Raw genomic sequence first — 23,107 nt, 5'->3', positions numbered from 1 at the left:
GACTCATAGCGACCCTGCACAGGGTTTCCGAGGCTGTTAATCTTTACGGGAGCAGAACGCCTCATCTTTCTCCCGCGGAGCAGCTGGTAGTTTCGAACTGCTGACCTTGCGGTTCGCAGCCCGATTCGTAACCACTACGCTACCAGAGCTAATTTTAATGACAACACTGTTAAGACAGTATCAGATTTATGAACTCTCATCAGTATAAATAGTGGAAGGCAAAACATAATGCACTCCTAAGAAAATTGGTATTTTAAAAACAATGGATTCAATAAAAAAAAAAAGGTTTTGTGTTTATAATGAATTTTTTTCTATAAGAATCTAAATGATAAAGATTTTACAATAGCTACTTGAGCATAGCTCTGTAAACCTAAATCTTACCAACCAAATCTAATATATTATTATATGTAGATTTTGCTTAAGAATTTTTTCTGTTATTATTGTTTCCCATTCTTTCTACAAATTCTTGTTCCTGCACTTAGTTCACTAGACTTCTTATAGCATCTGTGTATCTGGAGCAACAACAGCTTCTCATCAAGAGTTATAACAACTCATTGTCCTTATTGCTTCTGGTTCTAAGTGGCAATGGAGTTGTTTTAACAATGGAAACCACTAATTAGTGTTATTTGAGTGGATTCAAAGTGTGGTCCTTGGACCTACAGCGTCTGTATCACCTAAGGACATGCTAAGAACACAGAGCTTTTACATTGTTCACTGGAGAAGAAGCTAACAATCGCTTTTAATGAGCTTTCCAGGGGATTCTGATAAATGCAAAATTTGATAATTTAAGTTGATTGAAATTCTATTTCAATTTAATTGGTGAAAACTCACTTAGATGTGCTTTATGTGTATACCATTGTAAAGATGGCCCAAATAGCATAGGCTAGAATGAAACATAAGATGGTTTGGTTTCTAAATGTCTACACATGACATCACCACCTTATTTTATATACCGTTGTGAACATAATGTCTTTGCTATTTTTAACTTTATATGGAGTGGCTATGTCTAATAAGGTTTTTTTTTTTTTCTTATTGGCTTTAATAAAAACTTCATTCACATTGTACATGCAGTTTTGTTCATTTGGTTTTCACACTGTATTTTAGGCATAAAAACATGATTCTAATAGAAATCAGGCAAGGCAGGTGGTCTAGATAACCAAATTATTTATTTTTCATTATCTGTAGGTTATTCACAGATTTTCTGTGTTTGATTGAGTTGCTGCATACAAGAGGAGTTTTAAAAGTTCATGGAAAAATTCCATTATCTTTTCATTCATTTTTTTCACAAACTTTTTGAAGCCCTCTTATGTTTGCACACAGTTTGAGCCCATGCTGGTAATAGGAACGCCAAGATTCGATGACCGTGATGGGACAGCAGGCAGGGTGTCTACAGATTTTATACAACTAAGGTTCCTTAAATATGCTTAAAGATTTAAAATACTTAATAAGCATTCTGCTTAGATTTCAAATTTGAGTCTTCTTGTTTCTTGAAAATGTTTTCTTTTCCTGCAATGTTTTGTTTTATTTAAATATGATAGAAGGTGATAATTTGATTGGGACACTTTCTGAAATTGAAAAGCACTGTGAGACGTCTCCAGGTATTGTATCAGAAGAAAATGTGTATGTTGACTAATGATTCTAAAGTGTATCTAAAATACTTTGTGACCTAACTTTTCCTTTTCTAGCAGTATATGGTGTATCAGAAATCAAAAATAACTTTGAAGTTTAACTGTCTCAATTTTCTACTAATTATGTTCAGTGGCTATCCAAGAATACATTGGAATCAGAACCTCAATTATTAAAAAATAATATATTTTCGCATTTTCTCCCTATTTCCCTGTTCTTCTTCCTTCCCTCAACCTTAGGAAGTATAAGTAATTCTTAACTCTAAAGTTATGAGAACCAGAGAAAAAGTGATTAAAAAGGTAGGAGAGTGAGTCAGTTAAAAAGAAAAAAATTCATAATATATTGAACTGAAATCAAAGGAGATAATTAGAAGTGGGCCTCTTTTTATCCCTGAGCTGAAAGGAATTCCACATAAATACCCATTGATTGTTATAGGATGGTACCCCTGTACACCCCCTTACTTACCTCAACTATGTTTCATTTTCAAAGCATACAGTTCCCTGCATTTTTTTTTTTTTAGACAATATGTGTGTGTGTGTATATATATGTATGTATATGTGAGTTTTTGTAAGCTTTTATTGTGAATTGAGTGAGTGAAGGTTTACAGGGCAGCTCATCAGTTTTACATTCAACAAATCATTGCAATAACTACAATCCCCTCCATGCCATGCATCATCAGCTAACAGTATTTTCTTCTATTAACCTTTTTTTTTTTTTTTTGATGTGCACATGCCTCATTTTAAATAAATATATATTGTTTAAATGTCTAAAGGGCACATTCTGCAAGCCAGCCTCCTGCCCTCAGGCACAGTGCCTTTCTCAGTCCCTAGGCCTAGGATCCTCTGCTGCTCTGTCTCTCTATTCTGTCGCCTCTGCCACCTTCTCTGTTGTGCCACTCTTCTGCTTAGGATCCCTTGCTCCTCTCATGTTCTTTCCTCTTGATGGTCCTAGGGTCCTCTGTTCCTGAAATGACAGATTAACTGCTCCACCCCTTTAGTTATACCTCTTCTGCATTTACAGTTGTGACAATCGCCATTAGTCCTGATAACAGTTACTCACAATTGAATCATAAAATCCTATCCCCATCATCACCAGACCCATCTGGGCAAGAGGAAAACTTTTCAGTGGAGATTTTAGCTTACCCACCTCATTCTGAATTTAAATAAGCACCTCATGAAAGCTTGTAAGACAGCTACTTCATGCTTTATAGCCCCCCAGTTATATTTTTAAAAATGATTTGACCTTTGCATCTCTGATTTTGAGTTGTAATTGTCTCACACAATAAATTTAAATAGGTATATTAAAATTAAATTTACCTGGTACCTAAAATCTTTTCTGAAAATGAAGGAATTGTTTTAATTAAGCCAACATTAGAAACAGTATTTTCTATCTATATAAAGAATACTTTATTTCTAGAAAATTTTTATTTTTAAAGTATGCACGTGTCGAGAAGAATGAAAACAAAATTCAAAAGGAATATGCTCCTACTTTCCATATACTTTTTTCTATATATACTTTTCTGTACTTTATATTCCAATAAAGGGCATAACACGTTATGTTGTTGTTGTTAGGTGCCATCGAGTCAGTACCGACTCATAGCAACCCTATGGACAACAGAACAAAGCACTGCCCAGTCCTGGGCCAACCTCACAATTGTTGCCACACTTGAGCCCATTGATGCTGCCACTTTGGAGTGCCTTCCAACCTGAGGGGCTCATTTTCCAGCACTATATCTGACAGTGTTCCTCTGCTATTCGTAAGGTTTTCAGTGACTAAATATTCTGAAGTAGTTCATCACTCCTTCTTCCTAGTCTGTCTTAGTCTGGAAGCTCATCTGAAACCTGTCCACCATGGGTGACCCTACTGGTATTTAAAATACCCGTGGCATAGCTTCCAGAATCACAGCAACTCACAAGCCACCACAGTACAGCCAATTGACAGATGAGTGGTGGATAACAAGTTATAGGGTGACTGTTTCAAGAATTCTGATGTTTATGCTCAAATTAAATCATTGAAAAGAATAACTTTGTAGATGTCCTCAAATTTTCAGTGTCAAAGTAGTCACCTTGACTATGAGAAAATGTTCATTTATTTTGGATGGTTTCTCCAAGGGAAAATGTTGTTGTTGTCATGTGCCTGCGAGTCACTTCTGACCCATAGCGACCCTGTATTGGTTTTCCGAGGAGCAACTGGTGAACTTGAACCACCAAACTCTAGGTTCAACATGACTTTACAGTCCAGCATGTTAGCCCACAGCGCCACACCAGGACTCCAGGGGAAAATATTAATTGCCTATAATTTGTTTTACTAAAGAAAAATTATTATAGCCTTCCGTCTTTCTCTGAAAATCTGTTTTCCTGAAATTCTGATGACAAAACATTAGAACAATAATCAGGAAAAAATTTTGGCTCACAGTGACATTTTTCCGGTGTACAAGTGTGAATTCATACGGAGTCTGGTTTTCCTACTGTGCAGTTCCCACAATCTCTCACCTCTTAACCTCATCAAAGTCAAATCTTTGACTGCGGTCACTTTCTCTTCCTTGCAGCCACTACTCATATTCAGAGTAATCTTACTTAATCAAAAGAATTTAATCATGTTTCTCTCAAATGTTTTCCATGGGTTTGAGTGCCAAGAGGATCCAACTAGAGGGCCTCTATGGCATGATAAGGTCATAAACTTCTCCAGCTGCTGCGTGTTCATAGCTTGCCATCAGCCCAGCCCACCCCAGCCCTGGCCACAAAGTATGCTTCTGCTCTGGCTCAAAATCCATTGTTTTTTCTTTCTTTTCTTGCTTTCTTAGCATGTAGTTGTTGTTGTTAAAGTACCGTCAAGTCGGTAACGACCCACAGCAGACCCTGTATAGGGTTTACAAGGGACAACTGGTGAGCTTGAACCACCCACTTTGCAGTTCAAACTGATTTTGCAGTCTAGCATATGACCCCACAGTGCCACTCCAGGACTCCTAGTGGTTAGAAAAATAGTAATTTTTGTAATTTTATGAATAATGTTTTCATATTTTTTTAGTTCTTTATTTTCACATGAACTTAAAAGTTTTGTTTGGGGATGTGATTTTTTTCCCAATGGCCTTTAAGCAGTAGTTCCTGTCACCATATATTTTTAAACATTTCTAGCTCTGACGAATTTTCAAAATCTAGAATCAAAATTTTCTTCTAAAGCTAGCTAAATATCTCTCTTCTCACTGATTGTGGGATCTCAGGTTTAGTTGTGAGTCACAGACAGTACTGATTTTTATCTGAGTTAATACTGTCACTGTCTCATAAGTAACTGTCTTTCAACTAAAGATAATCACATCTAAAACGAAAGCATCTAATTGCTATGAACATTGTGTAACATTCATGTAATATGCATACAGTCAGATTTCAGAAATGTGTGCTAGCCTAGGCTCTTCATTGTTTTCCTTCCATAAGACTGGCCATTTACATGGTGGGCAGCAGTGGTTCAGTGATAGATTATTGCCTAGCAGTCCGAGCAGAAACACTGAGTCTCATGCACAGCCACCACACAACTGCCAGTTGCAGGTATGCCTATTATTATGATACTAAGCAGGTTTCAGCGGAGTGTCCAGACTAAGACTAGGAAGAAAAGCCACTACATGCCCAAGGTTGCTCAGTAGTAAGCAGCTAGTAAGCTCATGCTTTTTTTGATCCATTTCAAGAAAGTAACCAGTGAATACCCTGTAGATCATAGCAGTCTGATCTTGTGTGGGGGTTGCCAGGAGTCAGTGGTTGACTCTGGCAGCTAGCAGCAGCAATACAAACATTAGACAAAGAAGAGGCTAAGAGACTTTTAATACAAACCACTGCTTAGAGACAAATCACTTAAATATAAACCTCTGGTTTCATACCTGGAACTATGTGATTATTGGAATCTGAACTATTAGAACCTGGAACAGTTTAGCATTTGAATATTATTAAAGTTATAATAATTTTATTTTTTCAAGTTAAAGGCTTTTTCCTTCTGACATTGCTTAACCCTTCTGTATTATTCCATTAAAAACAAAAGTCAATGTGACATGTTTTCCTGTTTTGCTTTGTTTTGGTGTCCTTTGTATTAAGTTCCAGTTTGTTTTATGCAATATTTCTTAACCTCTATATGGACACTTTGGGCATCATTAAAGTCAGTAATAGGGTCATTTGTGACAATCTAACATTGTGAATCTACCTGTCTGATATTCAATATGAAGAACTTAACAAATGAATTGTATGTATTCTAGGTGTATCACGAGGTCCCAGCCCTGTCAGCCTCGGAAATCAGGACACTTTACCTGTGGCAGTGGCCCTTACAGAATCTGTTAATGCCTACTTTAAAGGAGCAGATCCCACCAAGTTAGTATTTTAAACATACACATACAGTGTGAGAGAGAAAGAGAGTGATTGTGTGTGGGTATCTTGCAGCTTGGTGGTAAATTTTAAGATTATATTTTGGTCAGGGTTTTCTGTTGTTTGTTCGTTAACCTGGTTCTTTAGTATCTACTATAGTCATTTGAAGGTAGCGTAGTGGTTACGAATCAAGCTGCTAACCTCAGGATCAGCAGTTTGAAACTACCAGCTGTTTCATGGGAGAAAAATGAGGCTTTCTGTTCCCGCTCCCATGAAGATTTACAGCCTCGAAAACCCTGTACAGGGTTGCTATGAGTCAGAACTGACTCCACGGCACATAACCACCACCACTATAGTCATTTGAGAAGTCCTGGGGTGGCGCTGTGAATTAATGTGCTGCAAAGTCGGTTTGAACTGCAACGCCAGTGGTTCAAGCTCACCAGCTGCTTCTCAGAAACCCTATGCAGGGTCAATGTGTGTTGGAACTGACTCTGATGGCACTTAACAATAACATCAATAGTCATTTGAGGAGTCCTGTGTGGCATAAGGTCAATGGTTCAAAACCACCAGCTGCTCCTTGGAAACGCTCTACAGGGTCACTATGAGTCAGAACAGACTTGACAGCATTTAACAATAGCGTGGTGCTGTAGGATTAGCACTGGACAGCTTGCCACAAGGTCGGTGATTCCAAGTCATCAGCCACTCCTTAGAAACCCTATACAGAGTCTCTGTGAATCGGAACTGACTTGATGGCACTATAAAAACAACCAGAACCTAATCATTTGGGGGATTATCTTTCAAATGAGAATATTGATTATGATCAGTAGAAGTGGTGCCTATTCACCAGTTCATCTTCAGTCTTGCTATCTCTTGTTTATCTTATCTGTATAGCAGGATGATAGCAGCTGACCTAGGCAGGGATGGAACCCTGAACCTTGGCCTAATGTACATTATTGGTGAAAGAGAGACTTTTCCAAGAATACATGTTTAATACATGACAACCTTGCAGAACCAGTTTAACCTTAAAAAGACTATATGTGGGTGAATGATCACCTCTACTTTTCTGACATAACTTTATTCAACATTCATTCATTTATCAAATGTGCTTACTATGGGTCAGACTCTGTCGTGAAGGGAATCTAATAAACAGATCCAAAGGTTAGCAGTCCATACCCACCAGCAACTTTGTGTAAGGAAGATGTAGCAATGTACTGCTGTGAAGATTGTTGTTACTATTGTGAAGTGCCATCGAGTCTGTTCCTACCCGTAGCGACGCTGTATAGGGTTTCTGAGGAGCAGCTAGTGAGCTTAACCTCTGATCTTGTGGTTCAGACTGACTCTACAGTCCATCGCATTAACCCACAGTGTCATACAAGGACTTCTGTAAAGATTGCATCCTTGGAAACCCTATAGAGCAGTTCTACTCTAATCTGTGGGGTTGCTTGTGATCACAACCCACTCAGTGGCAATGATCTTGGGTTTTTTGGTTTATCAGGTTTTGAGATATTCTGTCTGGATGGATATGATAATATCCATATGCCTGACATTTCAGTAATACCATTATTATATAAATTTATGCACCAACCACTAAAGCCAGTAATGATGAAATTGAAGAATTCTACCAACTTCAGTTTGAGTTAAACTGATCAAGCCTGCAGTCAAGATCTATTGATAATTACTGGCGACTGGAATGCAAAGGTGGGAACCAAAGAGGAAGGGTCACTGGTTGGAAAATACAGCCTTGGTAATAGAAATGATGCTTAAGAGGGCATGGTAGAATTATGCAAGACCAATGACTTCCTCATTGCAAATGCCTTTTTAAAATAACATAAAAGGCAGCTATACACATGGACCTCACCAGATGGAATATACAGAAGAGATGGTGGAAAAGTTCCATTGTTGTTAACTTCCTCCAAGTATCGGTTCAAATTTTGTTTGCAGATGTTCATATGCTTCTGTTGAGATTTGTTGGTTCTTTTGGTAGTACATGGTACTTTTCATTATTCTCCAGCTCCGTAACTCGAATGCATCAATTCTTCTACAGTCTTCCTTTGTCCAACTTTTACATGCATATGAGGCTATTGAAAATTCCCTGGCTTGGGTCAGGCACACTTTAGTCTTCAAACTGATATCTTAGCTTTTCAGCACTTACAGAGGTCTTGAATAGCAGATTTGCTTAATGCAATAACGTCTGTTTGAATGCTTGGCTTCTACTTCAGTGAGTGTTCATTGTGGATCCAAGTAAATTTAAACCTTTGACAACTTCAGTTTTTTCTCCATTTATCATGAGATGTTATTTATTGTGAGAATTTTTGTTTTCTTTACGTTGAGGTTCAACAGAGGCTGTAGGCTCTGGTCTTCATCTGTAAGTGTTTTAAGCCCTCTTTGCTTCCAGCAAGCAAGGTTGTATCATCTGCATATTGAAAGTTGTTAATGTGTCTTCCTCCAGGCCTAATGTAATCCAGTTTATAGGATTATTTGCTCAGCATACAGATTGAATAAGTATGGTGAAAGAGAACAACCCTGGCGCACATTTTTCTTGATTTTAAAACCATTCACTATCCCTTATTCTGTTTGAACTACTGTTTATGTACAGGTTCTGCGTGAGCACAATTAAGTGTTGTGGAATATCCATTCTCCACACAGTTATCCATAGCTAGTCATGATCCACATACTCAAAAACCTTTGCATAGTCTATAAAACATAAGTAAACATCTTTCTGGTATTCTTTACTTTCAGCCAAGTTCCATCTGACATCAGCAATGATACCCCAATTCCTTGTCCTGTAATGAATTCAGCTTGAGTTTCTGTCAGTTCTCTATTGAGGTACTGTTGCAGCCATTTTTAATTATTCTCAGCAAGATTTTACTTGCATGTAATATTAATGGTGGTGGTGGCTGTGTGCCGTGGAGTTAGTTCCAACTCATAACGACCCTGTACAGGGTTTCTGAGCCTGTAAATCTTTACGGGAGCAGAACGCCTCATCTTTCTCCTGCAGAATAGCTGGTAATTTTGAACTGCTGACCTTACGGTTCGCAGCCCGATTCGTAACCACTACGCTGGAGTCCTAGTGTGGCACTGTGGGTTAATGCGCCAGACTGAAAAGCTGTTTGAACTGCAAGGTTGGTGGTTCAAGCTCACCAGTCACTCTTTGGAAACCCTATACAGGGTCGTTGTGGGTTGGAATCGACTCGACGGCACTTAACAAAAACAATATTAATGGTATTGTTTGATGATATTCACATTGGGTAATCTCTCTTTGGAATTGGCACAAATATGGATATCTTCCAATTGGTTCATCAGGTGGCTGTCTTCCAAATCTCTTGGCCTAGAAGAGTGAGTTCTCCCAGTGTTGCCTCAGTGTGTTGAAAGATTTTAAATTTGTATTCCATCAATCCCTAGAACCTTGTTTTTCATTAATGCCTTCAGTAAAGTTTGGACATCCTCTTTCAGTACCATTGTTTCTTGATCTCTTGAAAGAGTTGAACATCGACGATTTCTTTTTGGTACAGTGACTCTGTATATACCTTCTGTCTTCTTTTGATGCTTTCTGAATCATTCAAATATTTTGCCCATGGAATCCTTCAGTGTTGCAAGTCAAGGCTTTAATTTTTTTCTTGAGTTATTTCAGCTTCAGAAATGCTGAGCACTTTCTTCTCTTTTGGTTTTCTAACTCCATTCTAACTCCAGGTCTTTCCATACACAGTTCACTATAATACTTGACTTTGTCTTCTTAAGGTATCCTTTGAAATTTTCTTTAGCCCTTTTACTTCCTCACTTCTTTTAGTTACTTTAGCATCTCTGCACTGGAGAGCAAGTGTCAGAGTCTAGCATCCATTTTGGTCTTTCCTTTCTTTCCGGTCATTTTAATGATCCTTTTGCTTTCTTTCTGTATGTCATCCCACAGCTCTCTGGTCTTTAGTGCCTAATTCGTCAGATCTATTCTTGAGACAATCTCTTAAATTCAGGTGACATATGTTCAACGTCACATTGACTCTCATGAACTTGTTTCAAATTTCTTCAGCTTTCAGCTTGGACTTGGCTATGAGCAACTGATGGTCTGATCCAATCCACCCCCTGGCCTTGTTTTGTCTGACGATATTGAGCTTCTCCACCATTTTGCTACAGATGTGGTCGATTTGATTCCTATGTGTTCTGCCTGGTGAGGTCTATGTGTATTATGTTGTTTACAAAGGTATTTGCAATGACCAAGTAGTTGGTCTTGCAAAATTCTATGATGCAATCTCCAGCATCATTTCTATCACCAAGGCCATATTGTCCAAATACTGATCCTACCTCTTTGTTTCCAACCTTTACATTCCAGTCACCAGTAATTATCAATACCTCTTGTTTGCACGTTTGATCAATTTCAGACTGATGAAGTTGGTAAAATTCTTCAGGCTCATTATCACTGGCTTTAGTGTAAATTTGAGTAATTAACTGGTCTTCCTTGTAGGCACATATATATGTGTATGTGTGTGTGTGTGTATGTCTATATATGTATACTGAGTTCTGGTTTGGTCCTGTAGGTTAAGCACTGGACCACAAATTTGGTTTAAATTGCAAGGTCAGTTGTTTAAGCTCATGAGCCGCTTCTCGGCAACCCTGTACAGGATTGTTATGGGTTGATACCAACTCAATGGCACTTAACAACAACAACGCATGTTTGTTTATAAATTCCTTTTTAACTAAATATTGTTTGGTGATTAAAACATTTTATTGAAACACTTTTGGAATTCCAGGTGTATTGTGAAGATCACTGGTGACATAACAGTATCATTCCCCAGTGGAATTATTAAAGTCTTCACTAGCAATCCATCTCCAGCTGTGCTGTGCTTCAGGGTGAAAAATATCAGCAGACTGGAGCAAATTCTTCCAAATGCACAATTGGTATTCAGGTTTGTATACTCTTAATTATCTTAGTTTTTTGAAAGTACGAAATTTTAAGGAAATTGTTTCATCCTTTGAAACAGTAATGTTTGGTTTGAAGACAACACCAGAATTACTTATTAAATAGCCTTTCTCTGTGTTTTGTTTTGTTTTGATTTGATTATGGTGGTGGTAGTTATTAAATCCTTTTCTATCCATCTTCACTTTTTGAAGATTCAACTGTGTACTGTTCTTTATCCCCTAATGTTATTTTTCTTTCATAGCACCCTTTGTTCATTTCTACTAATCTTTCTCAGATCACCAAATTAACAGGAGGTAAAAGGTAAACAAAAATTTTCAAGTATTTCTTTTACATCTAGTGATCCATCCCAATGTGATTCCAACACAAAAGATTTTTGGATGAACATGCAAGCTGTTACTGTCTACCTCAAGAAACTATCAGAGCAAAATCCAGCTGCTTCTTACTATAATGTAGATGTATTGAAGTATCAGGTGAGTTTCCTACCATTGTTAAAAATCCTAACTGAAAATATTGCCAAATGAGGTTCATTATATGAATGTAAATATTTTCCAATATTTCTAAATTCGTAAATCTATTAATCATTTTGATGAAATTCACCACTATTCCTGATTAAAACTGAGTAAGTATAAATACACAAATACTTCTTTAACCAGAAAAGTACATTAATCATATATAAAGACCTGTAGCATCAGCCTTAATGGTAAAACACCAAAAGGAATCAATTAAAGTTAGAAGTGGCAAAGATACCCATTATTTCTATTAGTATATAAGATTTTTCTCATGTGCCAGTGCAATTAGATAAGAGAATAAAATAATCAGTGATAAATACTACAACATTGGAAACAAAATTATTGTTTATAGGTGACTTTGTACTCCTGGAAAACTAAACAAACAAACAAACAAACAAACAGATTGACAAAGCTATTTGATATAGGTGAATATGGTACTGTAGTGCTTTATCCAGACTGTAGTGCCACATCAGGACTCCATACGAAAAGCAGTAGTTTTGAAAAAGCAATTAGAAAGAAGCATAATAAAACCTCTATTGTCTTGAACATAGTTAGAAAGATGACTTTATTAATTGAAAGGACAACTCAGTGTTGTAAAAGATCTGTTTCTAAATTAACCTATAAATTTACTGTGACCTTAATCAAAAATCCTGTGTGTGTGTGTGTGTGTGTGTGAGTGTGTGTGTGTGTTTTTGGAGATTTGGCAATCATTTTTAAGTTTTCTGGAATAATAGGTCAGGAAATATCTAAAGGAGTAATGGCAAGATGGTGGACTAGGCAGACACACTACACAGACCCTCTGCAACAAAGATACTAGAGACCAAATGAAACAGACACAGATGAAAATTCCGGAACTCTAAACTTCAGAGGAAAGGTTAGAGAAGTGGACTGAGTGCTTGCTGGGAATAGAAGGTGAGCAGGGACAGCAAGAGAGGGAGACTGATAGGTGAATGGCTGGCCAGATGCTGGTGACCATCTTGAGCCTTTGTAAGCAGCTTTGGCAATAGAAGGTGGCCTGGTAGAGCAGAGTCACACAGGCAACTGAAAAAGTATGACCCCTTTTCCCCCATGCTCCCTTAGTGACCAGAGGTGTAAGGTATGGCCAGCCCCCGCCCTCTTCCACCCCACGGCAAAGACCTTGCTTCCCAGGAGTTCAGAACCACGTGGTTGGGAACTTGGTGCTTGGATTCAGGTGGGCTTGGCTACAAATTTACAGGACCTGCAGAACCACTAGAACAATCAGTCACCCTGCCTCCAACTGCCATATGGTCCTAACGGATGCTGAAATCAACTCCATTAAGGGCTCCACAACCTACTTGTGGACAGAGTGCCCTGACAACACTGATAACACTGAGGCCAGTAGGAACTCCATCTAGAGCCAGGACCACTCCCTACCCTACCTTGTGAGCTCCTTGGCTTGCAGGAGCCCCAGAGGTTTTTATCATTATTGTCTCTCTTCATTGTTAGTTTCTTGTTTGTATTCTGTTTCGTTTTCTTGTGTATGAGTGTGAGGGAGAAGGGGGGGGGGTTCTCTTTCCCTCCTGACAGGAGACAGCAACCGTGTCCATAAAGCAACAGCCACAACTGCAGTTCCACCCACTGACAAGAGCCAACACCAGCTACTATAGCACCTGATCAATGATAGCAGCCAGCACCAGTCAAACACACCCCAAACTGAGGGGCACAGATGGCAAACAAGTATGGAGTACACATTTCCATTCTCAATGCCCACAGGAGACAGTTGGTGAGGGCATAAGGACACATCAACATACAATCGTCAATTAAATACAAATACAACAACCTCCCAATGCTCCAAAGACAGCAGACACAAAGAAATGGGAGAATGGCTCAAATAAATGACCAAGTTGCAGAGACAGAAAACATTTCTGAGGAAGTAAAGGTAATGGAACGGCTAAAAATAAGTTCAAAAGATTGATAATTAGGTCCCTTCAAAGGACTGATAGATCAAGGAAAACAGGAAGGACACAGAAAAAAACCTTAGAAGAATTCAGGAAAATACCAAAAGAACAAGCACAAAATAAATGCAAAAATTGAAACAACATAAAACCTGCAATTAGAAATCCAGAACATTAATACAGAGCTTTCAGAAATGAATAATACACTGAAAGGGTAAAGGAGTAAATGAGAAGCAATGGAAGGCCAAACTAGTGAGCTTGAAGGTAAAACTCTCAATACTAGTATGCTAGAAGGACAAACAGAAAAAATATGAAGAAAGCCTGAGAGTTATGTAGGGCACCATGAAGAGGAATAACTTATAAGTGATTGGAATTCTAAAACAAGAAGAGACAAGCACAGAAAAAATTGTCAAAGAGTTGTTGGAAAGACGCTTTCCTTAACTTGAAACACAAGAAGACAGATATGCAAGAAACTGAACAAACTCCAAACAGGATAGATTCCACAAGAAAATCAAAAAGACATATCATAATCAAACTTTCCAAAACCAAAGACAAGGAAAGAGTCCTGAGAGCAGCTAAGGGAAAATGAAAAGTTACGTACAAAGGAGAACCAATAAGGCTAAGCTCTGATTCCTCAGCAGAAATCATTCCGGCAAGAAGGCAATGAAATGAAATATGTAAAACTGAAAAAGACCAAGAATCATATATGCAGCAAAGCTGCACCTCAAATATGATGGTGAAATGAAAGAATAATTTAATTAAGGGATAAACCAAAATTAAAGGAATTTGTAACAATCAGACCAACTTTACAAAAAATTGAAGTTAGGGAACCAGAGGTATCAATGTATAAGGAAGTAAACTACAAAGTAAAAAAAAGGGAACAGTGTAGATACATAACTTCCAAATGGCACAGAAATTAAGTAGATTTCAAGATAAAACATTGTTTTAAGCAGGGAAAATATTTTTAAATTGCAGGGTAATCTCAAAGAAAAAGAATATACACCTGCTCATCAAAATAAAAAGGTAAAATCAGAACGATTTAGTGAACATTAATACAACAGAAAAGAAAATGAAAATGCACAAACAAAATGAACAAAAGCCCCAGCAACACCACACACTAAAAAAAACACAGAAAAATGACAGAAATCAATTCATACCTTATTGATAATTATACTGAATATAAATATATTAAATGTACCAGTCAAGAAACCTAGAGAGCAGAATAGATAACCAAACAGGATCCTTCAATATGCTGTATATAAAAAAAAAAGTATTAAAAAGATGGAAACAGCCTAAAGGCCCATCAAAAGAAGAGTGGCTAGACACATTTGGTACATATATACAATGGAATACTACAAAATATTGGAGAATAATGGTGACTCTGTGAAACACTTGACAACGTGGTTGAACCTGGAGGAGACTATGCTATGTGAAATTAGTCAACAAAGGACAAATACTGTGAGACCAAATCTTGGTAAAAAGCTGGAAAAATGGCCAGAGACGGGCAAGGATCACGTGGAACCTCGGCAACCTAAGACAGAGCCATTGCCATGCTGCAATGAGTTTCGATGACGGGTAAGACTGAGGAATTCGCACTGACCGCCTAAGACAGGCAGTGTCCCTTAAACAAATAGTAAATAAGGGGGAATCTGATGCAGACCATGCAGACCCGGTCAGGAGTTCAAGTCCCTGTGGGCCCAAGTGTTGCTGACCGACCAAACCATAGGCTCTGAGGATCAGACTTTAGCCACCTAGCACACATAGCAAAATGTCCCTTATCTGATTATTCAGTTATGCTGATTAGTAATTCCATACATGAGCCCTGGATACCCACAGATAAATGTAAAAACCTTCCCTAAAAGCCGAGACTGTAAATTCCAAAAAGGCAAAGTTTCCCTCCTCCAAAAAAAGCTAAAGAGGATAGAGAGAAACTCTGTTACCTGATGGTATGTGGAGGGGATTATAATCAATGTAATGAAACAAGGTATATGAATGTTTGAATGTGAAACCGATGATGTGCCCTGAAAACTTTCACTCAATCCACAATAAAAACCTTAAAAAAAAATAAATAAATAAAAGCTGGAAAAAAAAATGTTTCTTGATAAAAGAAACAATCTAGGATGTGTGGGGCTGTGGAGGGGAGAGAAAGGGAAGGGAAAATTATTCACAGATTTAGAGGGCAGACATGTTAACATGAGTGACAAGGCAGGCAATATACATGCAGGAGGTTAGCAAAGGAAATTGAAGATAGTGGGAGACAGAGAGGAATGCAATATTTAAAGTGAATAGAGGTAAATACTGTTAATTGTTGGTTTGGTTGTTACCAGGTGCCATCAAGTTGGTACCAACTCATACGACCCTGTGCACAACAGAAGGAAACACTGCCTGATCCTCGGCCAGCCTCATAATAGTTGCCCCGCTTGAGCCCACTGATGCTGCCACTTGGCCAATCCATCTCAATGGGGGTCTTCCTCTTTTTCTCTGACCCTCCACCTTACCAAACATGATATCCTTCTCCACCGACTGGTCCCTCCTGACAATATGTCCGAAGTATGAGAGATGAAGTTTGACCATCCTGGCCTCCAAGGAGCACTCTGGCTGCACTTCTTCCAACACAGATCTATTTGTTCTTTTGGCAGCCCATGGTACTTTCAATATTCTCCAAAACCATAACTCAAAAGCATCAATTCTTCTACAGTCTCTTATTCACTGTCTAGCTTTCACATGCATATGATGTTACCATGGCTTTGGTCAGGTGCACCTTAGTCCTCAAGCTGACATCTTTGCTCTTCAACACTTTAAAAGGTCTTGTGCAGCAGATTTGCCTAATAATATGCCATTTGATTTCTTGACTGCTGCTTCCATGAGTGTTGATAGTTGATCCAAGAAGAATGAAGTCGTTGACAACTTCAGTCTTTACTCCCTTGATTAGAATGTTGTTTATTGGTCCAGTGGTGAGGATTTTTGTCTTCTTTACATTAGGATGCAATCCATACCAAAGGCTGTGGTCTTTGATTTTCATCAGTTAAGTACTGTAAGTCCTCTTCACTTTCAGCATCAAGGTTGTATCATGTGCATATTGCAGGTTGTTAATGAGTCTTCCTCCAATCCTGATGCCACGTTTCTCTTCATAAAACCCATTTTCTTGGATTATTTGCTCAGCATACAAGTTGAATAAGTATGGTGAAAGAATACAACCCTGTTGCACACCTGCCTTAATTTTAAACCATTCAGTGTTCCCATGTTCTGTTCGAGCAACTGCCTCGTGGTCCATGTACAGATTCCTCACGAGCACAATTAAGTGTTCAGGAATACTCATACTTCACAATGTTGTCCGTAGTTTGTCATGATCCACACAATTGAAAACCTTTGTGTAGTCAAAACACAGGTAAACATCTTTCTGATATCTCTGCTTTCAGCCAAGATCCATTGCACATCAGCAATGATATCCCTCGTTCCACATCCTCTTCTGAATCCGGCTTACAGCCATTTCTGTATTAATATTTAGTGAAACTTTACTCGCATGGGATATCAAAGAGATTGTCCAGTGATTTCCACATTCTGTTGGGTCATCTCTCTGGAATGGGCAGAAATACGGATCTCTTCCAATAAGTCAGCCAGATAGTTATCGTCCAAATTTCTTGGCATAGATGAGTGAGTTCCTCCTGTGCCGCCTCATTTTCTTAAAGATTTCAATTTTTATTCCATCAATTCCTGGTACCTTGTTCTTTGCCAATTCCTTCAGTGCACCTTGGACTTCAGTATCATTGGCTCTTGATCCTTTTGGTACAGTGATTCTGTTTATTCCTTCCATCTTCTTTTGATGCTTTCTGTATCATTCAATAATTTGCCCAGAGAATCTTTCAATAAGGAAAGTCTAGGCTTGAATATTTTCTTCAGTTCCCCCAGCTTGAGAAATGCTGAGCGTGTTCTTCCCTTTTGGTTTTCTGATTCCAGATCTTGCACATTTCATTGTAATATTTGACTTTGTCGTCTCAAGCTGACCTGTGAAATTTTCTGTTCACCACTTGGACCTCCTCATTTCTTGCATTTGCTTTAGCATCTCTACGCTAGAAAGCAAATTTCAGTGTCTCCTCTGACATCATTTTGATCTTTTCCTTCTTTCTTGTCTTCTCAATGACTCTGCTTTCTTCCTGTATGATGTTCTTGATGTCATCCCACAACTCTTCTGGTCTTCAGTCTTCAGTGTTAAATGTGTCAAATCTGGTCATCAGATGATCTCTAAATTCAGGTGGGATATGTTCAAGGTCATGTTTTGGCTCTCGTGGACTTTTTTTCATTTTCTTCAACTTCAGTCTGAATTTGCGTATGAGCAATTGATGGTCTGTTGCACAGTCTGTCCCTGACCTTGTTTTGACTGATGATATAGAGCTTTTCCATCGTCTATTTCCATAGATGTAGTCAATTTGATTTCTGTGTATTCCATCTGCTGAGCTACATGTGTATAATTGTCTCTTAAGCTGTCTAAAGAAGGTATTTGAATTGAACAAATAATTTGTTTTGCAGAATTCTATCATGCAATCTCCAGCATCATGTCTATCACCAAGGGTATATTTTCCAACTACTGATCCTTCCTCTTTGTTTCCAAGCTTTGCATTCTAATCACCAATAATGATTTATACATCTTGATTGCATGTTTGATCACTTTCAGATTGAAGGAGTTGGTAGAATTCTTCTATTTCATCCTCACTGGCTTTAGTGGTTGGTGCGTAAATTTGAATAATGGTGGTATTAACTGGCATCCCTGTAGGCACATGGATATTATCCTATCACGTACAGCGTTGTACCTCATGACTGATCTGGATACGTTCTTTTTGACAATGAATGCAACACCATTCCTCTTCAAATTGTCATTCCTGGCATAGTAACCTGTATGGTTGTCAGATTCAAAATGGCCAATATCAGTCCATTTTAGCTCAGTAATGCCTAAGATATCGATGTTTATGCATTCCATTTCATTTTTGACACCCTCCAATTATCCCAGATTCATACTTCGTACTTTCCATGTTCCGATTTTCATTGGATGTTTACAGCTCTTTCTCTTTATTTTGAGTTGTGCCCCATCAGCAAATGAAGGTCCCACGGGCTTTTCTCCCATGGGCTTTATTCCATTCATGTCATCACGGTCAACTCTACTTTGTGGAGGCAGCTCTTCCCCAGTCGCATTTTCAGTGCCTTCCAACATGAGGGGCTCTTTTTCCGCAGTATATCTGACAGTGTTTCTCTGCTATTCATAAGGTTTTCAGTGACTAGATATTTGAAAATAGTTAGTCTCACCTTCTTCTTAGTCTGTCTTCATCTGGAAGCTCATCTAAAACCTGTCCACCATGCTGGTATTTAAAATCCCCATGGCATAGCTTCCAGAATCACAGCAACTCACAAGCCACCACAGTACGACAAACTAACACACCAGTTGGTGCATGGAGGGACTTGCAGTCATATAATGAGGTAATATATATGATTTGTTGAATGTACAACTGATGATCTCCTCTGTAAACCTTCAGCCAATTCACTATAAAAGTTGGGGAGAAAAAAAAAGAATGAGGGGGATCCAGGTTGGCCTATGTTTAAAAGCTCTCCATTGGTATTTGCAGTACTATTAACAGATCACAATGAGTATACACTTGTCAAGGGATACAATTTCTATTTTATATAGTTTAATACTATTTCACCACCATTTGCCTATCAATATATCATACTGTGATGGCTTGCATGCTGCTATAATGATAGAAACAGTTCCCCTGGTATTTCAGATACTAGCAGGGTCACCCCTGGTAGACAGGTCTCAGCGAAACTTCTAGACTAACAGAGACTAGGAAGAAAGGCCTGATAATCTACATTTGTTGGTGACCCAGTGGAAACCTTAAGAATCACAGCAGAACTCCAGTGCTTTGGAGAAGTCATCCAAATAATAGGAAGGATCTCCTGTTAGAGTTGAATGTCATGTTTGGTGAAGTAGAGGGCCAGCAAGGGTGTGGTAGACCTTCAGTGATATGGAGTGACACCGTAATTGTACTGGTGACACTGGAGTGGGCAATGTTTTATACTCTGTACTTAAAGTCACCAAGACTTGGAGTTGAAATTTTAAAAGGGCAGTTACTTTAAAGTGGCTTGTTTCTAGGAAATAAGTATTTTAAAAAGTAAACAAAGTGCTGCAATGTAAATGGGCTAAAAGATTATTACAAGCATTCATTTCATTATCCACTCAAGTACTTGCTTGCTAATTACCAGAACTGTGGTGGGAAGACAGTAAATGTAGTAAGTAAATAATTGTATGTTAGAAATTAAATGGTGTGGAGAAAAGGAAAAGTAGATTAAGGTAAGGAGGATTGAAAATGGGATTTTCAAGGTAAATTTAAACAGGGTGTTCAGAGTGAGTTTTGTTAAGCAAGAGCTGTTTGATCCAAGAGCTGAAAACTTTGAAGGAGTTGTCCTCCTTTCTGCTGTGAGTCATATGATTAAATGGAAACATTTGAAGGTGGAAACATTCTATATTCAGGCTTAAGGAAGTGCATGGTAACCCTTTCTTTTTGTTGCTGTTTTAGATCTAAATTAAAATTTATTTAAAAAATCGTAGAATTGTATGCTGAGTGTGTGTCAAGAAGTTCTGAAACTTTATAAACAGGAATTATCTAATAACATGCTCATTTCTTGGCCCTGTCCCCACATTATTGAATCCGATTTTGCAGTTGGAGCTAGGGGAACGCACATTTTTAGCAAGATAGGCGCAGGTCCACACTGTGAGAGTGGTGCTTGTTCTTTTGATTGAATCTGCTGTGCTCTAGCTACTACCGAATACTCCCCTCAGTGGATGGTTTTGATTCTGAGAACACTTAATTATACATGTCATTAATATGACTTGTTTACTTTCAAGCCAGAGATAATGGTTGGTTTGTTTGTTCTCTGTAAAGGTATCATCAAATGGTATTCAGTCCACTCCTCTGAATCTTGCAACATACTGGAAATGTAGTGCTGGCACCACAGACCTCAGAGTGGATTACAAGTACAACCCAGAAGCTATGGTGGCACCAAGTGTGCTTTCCAACATACAGGTGATGGTCCCAGTGGATGGAGGAGTCACAAACATGCAGTCCCTTCCCCCTGCAATATGGTAAGGGGGGTTCTCAATTCCTGCCACATTTCTGTTGAAATCCTAACTTGTAGACCCCAACTTCTGAAGGTGGTTTTATCAGTTTCAAAGTTTGAGTGCATTTGCCCTTATAAACCATTGCTACAAAAGATGCTATTTGTTTTATTAGTTAAACCACAGTAACCTCAATCCAAAGATTCCTGGTGTGGCGCTGTGGGCTAATGTGTCAGACTGCAAAGTCGTTTGAACTGCAAGGTCAGTGGTTCAAGCTCACCAGGTGCTCCTCGGAAACCCTATACAGGGTCACTATGGGTTGGAATCAGCTCAACTGCACTTAACAACAACAACAACCTCAATACAAAACAAACAAGACTAGTTTTGCTGTCAGTTTACCCTCAGGAACATCATTAATCTCTTTAAACTGTTTTTTTTTGTTTTGTTTTTTTCTTTAAAATAATAATACTTATTTTATAGGAGTAAATATTGCAACTGGCATGTAGTTGATTAGGTGTTTATTAGTATTAGTTACTCCAATCCCTTCATCATTTTTCTGGTGTCTTCTATTATTAGTATAGATGCTGACGATTCATATTTGCTTAATTATTTAATAACATTTTGTTTTCCTTGATAGTGAAGGTACTGAGTCACTTACGCACATTTTTTTCTGACCAGTAGAAATGAGAATAATTACATAATTTGATAAACTTCCTTTAATTGAGAAACATGAAGCATGATATTTGCACTATACTGTAAACACGTTTTCAGCATATGAAACTATCTAAAAGTAAGTGTAGCATTATAGTCATTCTAATGACAAATTTTAAATTAGTTCATGTATTGAATGCTCCTCCATCCGTGTGTAAGATACTATACTAGACATTTAATGTAAAAGTATTTGTTCTTATTATAGGAATGCAGAACAAATGAAAGCCTTTTGGAAATTGTCTGGTATTTCAGAAAAGTCAGAAAACGGAGGTAAGTACAGGCAAGTTTTTTTAGTTTTTACTGTGGTTATCACTAAAAATATATGTATTTTAGGCACCATTCTTGAAAATTTCCTCTTGGAATTTCTTGTCTCTGGACAGTTCTGGAATTGGCCACTGGGTGGACGTTAATACCGTAAATAAGAGTGAACTGACTGAGATTCAGACATTTTTCCTCTTTATATTGAATATGCTTTCTGTGTAAAAAAAAAAGCTTTCTTATAACGTTACAAATATTATGTAAATGATCCTATGTTTACAAGTTAACATTAAAAGAAAATACCTAATAAGTTATGCTAAATCAGTTTAGTTTGTTCTGTTAGTGCGGTACTCCTGAATTCCTAGAAATCATGTAGAAGCTTTCAGGCCTTAAAAACCTCCTTTGCCTATTCCATATTCCTAAGAAAACCTTTTCTGGTCAGCGTCCCGTATTGAAACTAACTGCTGTTATTAAGTGCTGTCAGGTCAATTCCGACGCCTAGTAACCCCGTATAGGAGTTTGAACTGCCAACCTTGTGGTTAGCTGTCCAGTGTTTCTCTTACAGCAACACACCAGTCAGATGTTCTGTGATGACTATTTAAAGAGAAACGGGTTAATTGCCTTATCCCACTAAGTCTGTCCCTGTTTGTTTTCACATTGTAAGGACTGTGCTAACTGATCACTCTTTGTATCTCCCCTCCCACATCATAATGAGTCCTGGTATGGCAGTGTGGGTTAATGCGCCAGGCCGCAAAGCCATTTGAGCTGCAAGGTCAGTGGTTCAAGCTCACCAGCTGCTCCTCAGAATCGACTTGATGGCACTTAACAACAACAAACGTCATAATTAGGGTATAGTTCCCAGAACAATCAAGCCTTTAACAATGGATAGTCTCCATTTTTCACCTTTTTTTTCGTTTTAACTTTTTATTGTGACTTGAGTGGAGGTTAACAGAGCAGATCAGCAGTTTTACATTAGACAAATCATATACTTTGCTTCATTACAATGATTATAGTCCCCTCGATGTTCTAACAGTTAACAGTATTTACCTCTATCACTTAACTGTTACATTCCTGTGCCTCCCCCTACCCTTCGTCTTTTCTCTGCAAACCTCTTTCTTGTTGTATATTGCCTGCCCTGTCGCCCATGCTAACATGTGTCTGTCCTTTAGTCCATAAATAATTCGTTTAGTAATTAGGCAGCAAATGTTCTCCCGTACTGAATAGTTTAAAATTAAGAAAGGTATGCAACAGGGTTGTATTCTTTCATCATACTTATTCAACCTGTATGCTGAGCAAATAATCCGAGAATCTGGGTTATATGAAGAAAAACGTGGCATCAGGATTGAAGGAAGACTCATTAACAACCTGTGATATGCTGATGATACATCCTTGCTTGCTGAAAGTGAAGAGGACTTAAAATATTTACTGATGAAGACCAAAGAGCACAATCTTCAGTATGGATTACATATCAATGTAAAAAAGACAAAAAATCCTCACTACTGGATCAATAAACAACATTCTTATCAAAGGAGTAAAGATTGAAGTTGTCAAGGACTTCATTCTTCTTGGATCAACTGTCAACACTCATGGAAGCAGCAGTCAGAAAACCAAAGACACATATTGCATTAGGCAAATCTGCTGCACAAGACCCTTTTAAAGTGTTGAAGAGCAAAGATGTTAGTTTGAGGACTGAAGTGCGCCTGACCCATGCCATGGTATTTTCAGTA

At 38.2% G+C, this 23,107-nt stretch overlaps 1 protein-coding gene across 1 annotated transcript in view; it reads left to right on the top strand.

Annotated features, from left to right (window-relative positions):
• Window positions 1–23,107, top strand: part of FCHO2 (FCH domain only 2) — a 256,849-nt gene that overhangs the window by 228,986 nt on the left and 4,756 nt on the right. Inside the window, exons 20-24 of the mRNA XM_006875274.1 lie at window positions 5,864–5,975; window positions 10,712–10,867; window positions 11,219–11,351; window positions 20,239–20,438; window positions 21,328–21,392. Of these exons, the coding sequence (XP_006875336.1) occupies window positions 5,864–5,975; window positions 10,712–10,867; window positions 11,219–11,351; window positions 20,239–20,438; window positions 21,328–21,392 (666 nt within the window). The remainder of the gene's footprint in view (window positions 1–5,863; window positions 5,976–10,711; window positions 10,868–11,218; window positions 11,352–20,238; window positions 20,439–21,327; window positions 21,393–23,107) is intronic.

This window comes from Chrysochloris asiatica, unplaced genomic scaffold (genome assembly GCF_000296735.1).
Source record: "Chrysochloris asiatica unplaced genomic scaffold, ChrAsi1.0 scaffold00316, whole genome shotgun sequence".
In the NCBI taxonomy this organism is placed as follows: Eukaryota; Metazoa; Chordata; class Mammalia; order Afrosoricida; family Chrysochloridae; genus Chrysochloris; species Chrysochloris asiatica.
Note: the sequence above shows the minus strand (reverse complement) of the source record. Positions and strands in the feature narration are given on the sequence as shown.